Source organism: Chanos chanos, chromosome 1 (assembly GCF_902362185.1).
Source record: "Chanos chanos chromosome 1, fChaCha1.1, whole genome shotgun sequence".
NCBI classification, from domain to species: Eukaryota; Metazoa; Chordata; class Actinopteri; order Gonorynchiformes; family Chanidae; genus Chanos; species Chanos chanos.
In genome coordinates this window covers 59804889-59813588 of record NC_044495.1, presented here as the reverse complement: position 1 = coordinate 59813588, position 8700 = coordinate 59804889, and the positions used below count along the sequence as shown (strand labels likewise).

The following is an 8700-nucleotide window of genomic DNA, read 5'->3' as shown; positions in this document are numbered from 1 at the left end:
CGTCTTCTCTACATATAAGGTAAATGGTTATAGCTGAGAGATAACGAAACACATCGAACACATTACCGTGCGGATGAAGTACAGAATTCCCATTTTATTAACGGAGAAAGTGACACTCACATCATGTGTATCCTGACAAGAGTGGCGCCAAAGTTTGCAGGCAGTAGTAATTTATCATAATTTACCTAATTCATCACATCATTCTCTTACCTTTTCAGATGCTTAAAACATATTCTTTGTAGCCTTGACGTTCCTCTAAGGATACCTGGGCAATGATATTGACAGCACGGCGACTAATAGCTTGTAAAAGTGATCAAACGACTGGACGCTAAGTTCAAGACCACAATATTTTGCAAAGGCAAACAACCATGCTCGTTTGAAGGCTGGCTGTGAAATTTAGATTGACGCACTGAGTACCCTATGATCACTCTCTCAACGTTACAAAATCAAATTTGACCAATCAGGATAGACACATTGATGGAGGGACGGGATTTGATTGGTTGTGAATGAAATGACCTCCCTCCCTGATTTTGTCTGATTCAAGTTGTTTCGTAGCAGACTTCGAGGTTCAGAGAGCTGGTATGTTGTTCTCTTCTTCATTTGCTGGTTATAAATTCGTGAACACTTAATTTTAGACGCCAAACAGCAAGCTGTATTCACGTTAATATATAACAGCCTAAATAGCATAGAGATAGCATGCATTTTCCATATTCCAACCCTGCAGCTTTGAACATCCGTGTTGGCTAACGACAGCTAGCTATGTATGCTAATTTTGAGGGATTCATTGTACTTAGCTAACAGCTAGTGAAGCTAATTAAGTCGAAGAAATGATTAGCCGACTGGGAACAGCTAAACTTAAGTTCACAACCACTCGACAGGGAAAGGACTAAAGTCTGATTATGTTTAAATGAGTCATTTAACGGTCTTTGAGGTGTTTGTATGCCGACCTCAGGTAGACTGCTATGCTAGCTGCCGGGAAAACATTAGCTAGTAGCCCGGAACAGTTACCCTAGCCTGGTTGTAAACGTTCCATTGTTAATTAGCTAGCGTAGCTAGCTAATTTTCGAAAGGTTGCTGGATATTTGTCAACAAAATTAGATAACGCTACTCTCGTTTGCCTCTGCAGACTTGCCTTTCTATCGAGCAACTCGGCGTTGAAGCATGCATTGAATTATTTTTCCACTTCTCGCTAATGAGGTCTTCTGAACAGCAAGATACTGTTTTTAGCTAACGCTAGTCAATTTGATTTAATTTACCTGAGGGAGCTTATTGTCCCGGAAGGCTTACAATGTGTGCATACTGAATATTCATAATCAGTGACTGTGTAAAGGTTATTGCATGAAAAGTAAAAGTATCACGGACGTGTGCACAAACAGGAAGAGAGAACACACCTCCTGGTCACAGTCAACAAGGCAGAACTACTAGTGATAGCAGGCTAGCGTTAGCAGAAACCCCTGATTAAAAAGTTCAGTGTATCTTACAGGAGGTCCGCTAAATTCGATCCATGTGTTTTGGATTCTGATAATAGTTTATGGATGTCATTTAATGTGCTTTGCATATTGTTGTACAGGAGTTTATTTCCGCAATGCATGTAAAAATGCACCAAACTAAAAGGTGCGACCATAGATCTGTGCCTTATAGCTATATGTAAGTACACATATGTATTAAAGTTAGATGTATACGTATGTATAACTAGTTTTCACTTATAATTTGAATCAGCTGCCCAGGACCTAGTCACAGCCGGCCCCCTCCAATAGGAGTCAGTAACCGTCACATAGAAGTTAGTGGTAAGTTAATGTTACAAGCCTGGTAATATGTTTGTATTTAACGTATTTCAAAATATAAACTCTTGACAGTTTGATAATCTCTCCTGAACTCATCAGTTTTGTTTAGATTAGGGAAGGCCTGTTAACACTGCTCTCTCTCTGAGGACAATGGAAGCGGAAAACGAACACCGGGAAGGAGAAACCACATTCAGCAACACAGAGAGTAACGGTGAGAGAGAGAGAGAGAGAGCTGGTGATGTGGTTACGCTGGGAATCTATCTCTGTTGTTTTCTTCTGTGATATTACCTAAATAATACCCACACAGGGCACCACGTAGGAAACTGTCTCTGTTCTATCTGTTTTATGTGCTTCAGCGTCAAAATGAAAAGCCAGCGTGCGTTGAACTCAGAACTGTTGTAACGTGATATGTTTTTGGTTTGGGAAAATACATGTGTTGATGAATGCGAGAGACGATAAACGTATGTGTCTGCCTCTTCAGGTAAACGTCCGGCCGAAGACCCCGACGAGGAGAAGTCTTTCAAACGTTCCAGGAACTCTGACGACATGGTGGAGCTGAGGGTGCTGCTTCAGAGCAAAGTAAGTGAGCTGCTGAAACCTCTCTCTCCTCTCGCCCTGTCGTCCGCGCCTCCTCTCTTGCCCTGTCGTCCACACCTCCTGTCTCGCCCTGTCGTCCACGCCTCCTGTCTCGCCCTGTCGTCCACGCCTCCTGTCTCGCCCTGTGGTCCGCGCCTCCTCTCTCGCCCTGTGCTCCACGCCTCCTCTCTCGCCCTGTGGTCCGCGCCTCCTGTCTCGCCCTGTGGTCCGCGCCTCCTCTCTCGCCCTGTGGTCCACGCCTCCTGTCTCGCCCTGTGGTCCGCGCCTCCTGTCTCGCCCTGTGGTCCGCGCCTCCTGTCTCGCCCTGTGGTCCGCGCCTCCTCTCTCGCCCTGTCGTCCGCGCCTCCTCTCTCCCCCTGCCGTCCGCGCCTCCTCTCTTGCCCTGTTGTCCACGCCTCCTCTCTCCCCCTGTCGTCCGCGCCACCTCCTCTTCACGCTCCAGCGGAGGTTTTAGCAGTTGTGCTGATTGTCTCTTTCCTCTCTCCAGAATGCAGGCGCAGTGATTGGCAAAGGAGGCAAGAATATCAAAGCGCTGCGTACAGACGTGAGTACACGCGTGCCTCTGTCTGCCTTTTCAAAAAACACACGCACACGCACACGCACACACACACACGCAGATGCACAAACACAGGTGCCTTCTTGAAATCAGAAAAGTGGTCGCCACTAATTTCGATGGTTGTTCAGGCGCAGCACAAGTGAGAGAGAACACTTATCTAACAGATTTACTCCTGTTCTTATAGATCAGCATTTTTATCAGAAGTCATTCAAACACAAGTGAGAGAGGACACTTACCTAACAGATTTACTCCTGTTCATATGGATCAGCATTTTTATCATAAGTCATTCAAACACAAGTGCAGAACCTATAAAACACGTGCCAACGTCAAAGCACCGCACTTCTGCCATGACATGAATTGTTTTACCTGTGGTGTAATTTGTTCCCCCTGAACTATATTGCTGTAAGTGTACTCTTAGCGTATAAGTAAAGAGATGGATAGAAATGTATGGGTTTTTTTTTTAAATTTGTATATACATATGTATGTATATTTATACATATATATATAATGACACAACCTTTATCCCCTCCACTGTTGTTAAGCTCAGACAGAAGATGTTTCTTTAGGGTGAGGTGAATGTTTCAGATGTTTTGACGGCTTGTATTTTCTTTGTAGGATGTGACGTTTGATCCAGGTTCATTGTAACAATATCCTCCCCCCCCGAGGTTAATATAAGAACGAGTTTGACTTGAAAACCCAAATCGTCTCTTGATCCTAGTTATTTTTCATTTCTAGCCAACAACTTGTTTTTCAGTTAACTATTTTAGCTTGTTCCTTGTTCATTTTTCTAACTGGTTTAGAAAAAAAAAAAAAGGCAGCTGAAAGGCGAGTACTAACTTTAAGTTGTTTATTTATGTTTATTTATGTTTACTCAGTTTGAGTAAAGAGAGCTAAGCTCGTTAAAGCATTTTAGTAAGATTACATTCTGCATTTTTATGTGAGATGTTTGTCTGTTTGCTGACTTTCCTTTTTTGAGCACTGCTTAGACAAGGATTGTTAAAGCCCTGTTTCAATCTTAGCAGTGAAACAGGGTAATCTACTCCATTATGTTCTTTGGTTGCCCAAGACCAGAGAGGAAAATGCTTTTGTGTAGTTATGATGGAAACATTTTAGTCACATAGCGTACAGTGGGTGTGACCGGCTCTCTTCCTGGAGATCTGCCCTCCAGTCGGATTTTGTTCTTTAATCTAAGACACCTGTTATATCAGAATATCAGAAAATGACACCCAAATGCTTTGGATTATATGCAGTTAGATGATGTGGAAGAAACTCTTGCTGGAGGTTAAATTTTCAACAGAGATCAGTGGCCACTCCTTCTCTTGTTCATGTCTTACATAGTTCACATTTTTTGACCAATCAGAACTGTAGTCCAGAACTAGTGCTCATGTTAACAGATTGTCCCCGCTGTCCTCCTCTGTCCCCCCCCACCCCCCACCCCTGAGTCTCCGCCCCCAGCTTTTGTCAGAGAAAAAAAAACAACTTTGAAACAATGCACAATTAAAACAAACAAACAAAAAACCAAAACGACAAATTAAAAATGTATATTCCTCTCCCCTCCTCCTTCTCCCCTTCTCCTTTTGTTTGTTTTTTATTTTTTTATTTTTTATTTTTTGTTGTTTATTCTTTGGCCACATCCTCTGTTGCCCGTGTGCGGGATCGACTTGCCCCATCTGCGTTGCCGCCTGACCACCTGACACCCCGGTTGGCCCCGCCCGTATTCGTGCCCCTCCCTAAATGGGCGGGCTTGCTTGATTGCTCTGGGTGCTTGACTCCACCCATGCAGTACAATGCCACTGTCTCAGTCCCAGACAGCAGTGGGCCAGAGCGGTATGTCCCCATCAGTTCCTCCCTCACTGCCTGTGAATTTATAACAGGAATCACATGTTTTGTTTTTTTTTTTCTACATATCCTTACTATCAGTATCACCAGTATTACTGTTATAGCTACTATTATTAGTATTGCTAGTATTGAAATTACCATTATTGTTATTATCAATGTTTCTGCTGCTGCTGTTGTTGTTGTTGTCATTACTGTTGTTTGCCTCAAAAATACCTGTGCTGTCATCTCCAAACAAAAAAAAAAAACTTTCTGTGAAAGTTTCTCTCCTCCCTCTCTCCCTCCGTCTTTCACTCCCTCCCTCCCTCCCTCGATCAGACTTTGGTGTGTTTCTCATCCAGTGACCTCCTTTCACCTTTTCAAACAGAAAGAGTGTCGCTTAGAACTCCTTTTAACTCCAGTCTCCCTCTTTTATACATTGGCTCATGAATAGAACCACGAGTGACTCACATAACCACAGTATTGCGTATTGTACCGAGCAGTTTTCCCCATTAAAACGAGGAAAACTTTTTTTTTTTTTCAAATATCCTAAATGAATCTTTTTTTAGAGGTTATTATTTGCATGTGCTTTGCATAGTGAGCGAAGCAGTGTTGAGTGACAGTCATTCGAACAGCACTACAGTTATGTAAGATGCCACAAACTGGGGGCCTCTGTATTCGTTACCACACGCTAAGGAAGTTTGTGTTCTCTGTTTTGTGATAATGTTGACAGTCTTTGGCTAAACAGAGAACAGCAGTGACCATTCATCACACTGCAGACTGAAATAGCATTTCCCCTCTTTTTTGCTTCCTTTGTGTTCTCTGCTAAAAACAAACAAACAAAAAAAAACCTGATCGAGCTAATGCTAAAGCTAACAGAAATTCTGTCTCTTGAGGGTCGGGTTGTTAGTTTGACCCAGCTGGATATGAGAAATCACTCAGCACCAATGCCAAAGAGTAGTCTGTTTGAATGGGAGACCAGTGCCTTTTAAAGTTAATCTTTCTGTTTCCTTTCTGTGTTTACTGTTGGTGCAGTATTACTGTTCTTACATTTTTGGTGCATTATTATTATTATTATTATTATTATTATTATTATTATTATTTTCTTTGCATTGTTTTGTAAAACAAACAAAAAGAAAAGCTAAAGCTTGCCTCGCTCCATCTTTGTGGTCCCACCCTCTGGGCTTCCTGTCCCCTTCTCTCCTTTTTGTCTAACGGTGAAGGAAGACGTGTCAGTGTGTCCCTCATGTCCGTTCAGCTCTGTAGACTCTTCCTCCATCCCCCTCTTGTCCTTTCTCACTCTCTTCTTTTCTTTTCTTTTTTTGTTTTTTGTTGTCTTTCATCAGTGTCTCTCTCAAAGCCAACCTACTCTCATTCCACTCTTAAGCGACTACACTTTCCCCCTTTCACAACCTTCCTCCCTCCCTCATCTCGGCCTTTAAAATCATTTTGCAGAAGCTTTTTTTTTTTTTTGATTGGTTGTTTGTATATGTATTTATTTATTGTCAGTTTGTTAATGTCATCTTTCTTTTGGTTTGAATACTAGCATAAACGATTACGTACGACCACATGATTGTGGGCGAGTCCATTCGTCCTGCTGTGTTTGTCAAACACTCAACTTTCCAAACAGCTGCAAAATTGCCGTAATTATCCATCTAGATGTTCAGTCTAAAATCTTTTTTTTTCCTCCCCTTGTGTGTGTGTCTCTCTCCTCTCCTCTCCTGGTGGGACGGAATGTTTCTCAATGGGAACACCTTGTGGTGTGTGACTCTGTGTTACCGTGGAAACGCACCTTCTTACCCTTATATGGTAATGCCACGTAATACACTCAACTGACGTGAAGCATCCTGAGCATAAGTGCGGACATCCCGACGGTTGCCGAGATACTGCTGAAGATAATACCCACTTTGGAGGAGGTGGGTCTAACTGGTTTGTCATGTCCTCTCCCTCTAGGCCAGTAGGTTTTCAGTGTCTGCAGGTATTTGAGGCGCAAAACCTCTGTGTCTAAGGAGTGTCAGTAATTAGCGAAATCAGGTGGCGGACAGCCTGGCTGGATGAAATACCTGTAAACATTGTGGCCCTACAGGACCGCAGTGCAACACCTGTCCTTTTAGGAGAAACCCATAATTGGCCAACTGTGTTTACCAGTGTGTTTTGTTGTAATGAATCCTTATTTGAAGCAGGTAACAATGAAGCTTTTGAACTGTCTGAGAGTGTTGATATTTCTAATTAACTGAGATATTAAGGTGTGGTTTTGGTATGAAATTTAAGTTGTATAACCTGAAAAATCCTTTTACATTCATCCTTAAATCAATTCAAAGGCTCCTTGTTCTGCTAGATTTTTTTTTTTTTTTTTAACTCTTTGAAGTCATGCGTTCTGATTGGTTGCCACAGTACCAGCATCATAAAGGGGTTGATTTTGACTGCGAGCTGAGGCTGCTCATCCACCAGAGTTTGGCCGGGAGCATCATTGGGGTGAAGGGAGCCAAGATCAAGGAGCTCAGAGAGGTGAGGAGTCAGGGGAGGAGTCTGACAGGTTAAAAACGGGAGTCGCGCCGCTCAGGACTCCGTGACCTGAACTCCCTCTGGGGCTTAATTCTACCAGCCACGTCACGTCTCTGATTGGCTGGGGAATAGATGCACCAGAATAACAGGGAGGAATAATGTGGTGAGGTAAAAAAAACAAAACAAAAAACAGCTGGACTTTACTATCAGAAAATAGGAGATCACACACAAGCACCTCTGAGTCAATGACATCTGTAAATGTGAATTAACAGCAGGAAAAGTAGATATAATTGGTTCTTTTTTTTAATTAGATGTTCAGTGAATGTTTTACTTTCGTGGTTTCCAAGGGATAAATAAAGGAGTGTAGCGAGTGAGTGGGAGCACATGTCTGTTTGTGTTTAAAAACGTCCCATCTCGTACCCTCACCAGAGCACCCAGACCACCATCAAGCTCTTCCAGGAGTGCTGCCCGCAGTCCACTGACCGTGTGGTTCTGGTCGGAGGAAAAGCCCAACGGGTCGTGGAGTGCATCAAAACCATGCTGGAGTTGATCGTGGAGGTCAGAGACTGTGAATGAGAGAGAGAGAGAGAGAGAGAGCCAGTACAACCAAACTGTTTGTGTTTACATGAAGGTGTGCGTTGTCTTGTGTTGTCAAGTCTCACATTACACACTCTCTCTCTCTCTCTCTCTCTCTCTCTCTGTTTTGTTTTCATCCAAAGGCTCCTATTAAAGGTCGCTCCCAGCCCTATGATCCAAACTTCTACGACGAGACGTATGACTACGGTGGCTTCCCCATGATGTTTGAAGAGCGCGGCCGTCGTCCAATGGGAGGCTTCCCCTCCAGGGGGCGTGGCGGCGGCGGCGGCGGAGGAGGCGGGTTCGACCGCATGCCGCCCGGCGGGGGCAGGGGGGGTCACCACATGCCCCCCTCCCGGAGAGATTATGATGACATGAGCCCCCGCAGAGGGCCCCCGCCCCTGCCGCAGGGCAGAGGGGGGCGAGGGGGTGGTAGACCCCCCCGAAATCATCCCATGGGTCCTCCCCACCACAGAAGAGGGTGAGTTAGGGGCTCTGCGCTCTTCATCTTTACATCTCTTCGTTTACCTTTTTTTTGTTTTTGGTTTGTTTTTGTTTTGTTGCCTTTCGCTGAGTCACTGTCTGCTATTTTCCTCCATTTTTTTTTTTGTGTGTGTACCGTTGCATCAGCGGATCATCCATTAGGCATGTTTCCGGATTATGTCAGGATTTCTGTAGGGTGGCGTCTGCCTTAAAGAGGATTTAGAGCCAATGAGTTATAATCTAGCGGCTTTACCTTTCAGATAGAGCTAATAGGTGTGTCTGTTACTTCAAAAGAAATTGTATCCGTTTATGTCATTAAGGGTTTTCTTTTTGTTTGACTTAACTCCCAGTTCTGCTGTGTAAATGCTTGTGAGTGATTTCTTT

The 8700-nt window shown here is 43.7% G+C and overlaps 1 protein-coding gene across 2 annotated transcripts in view; it reads left to right on the top strand.

Annotated features, from left to right (window-relative positions):
• The first annotated feature begins 555 nt into the window (after positions 1-555).
• The window catches only part of hnrnpk (heterogeneous nuclear ribonucleoprotein K), a 12467-nt gene continuing 4322 nt past the window's right edge, over positions 556-8700 (top strand). For both annotated transcript variants that reach the window (XM_030773641.1, XM_030773632.1), the window contains exons 1-10: positions 556-579; positions 1720-1787; positions 1884-1995; positions 2266-2363; positions 2869-2925; positions 4721-4764; positions 6596-6668; positions 7147-7260; positions 7687-7815; positions 7977-8314. In XM_030773641.1, the coding sequence (XP_030629501.1) occupies positions 1935-1995; positions 2266-2363; positions 2869-2925; positions 4721-4764; positions 6596-6668; positions 7147-7260; positions 7687-7815; positions 7977-8314 (914 nt within the window). In that variant the 5' untranslated portion in view covers positions 556-579; positions 1720-1787; positions 1884-1934. The remainder of the gene's footprint in view (positions 580-1719; positions 1788-1883; positions 1996-2265; positions 2364-2868; positions 2926-4720; positions 4765-6595; positions 6669-7146; positions 7261-7686; positions 7816-7976; positions 8315-8700) is intronic.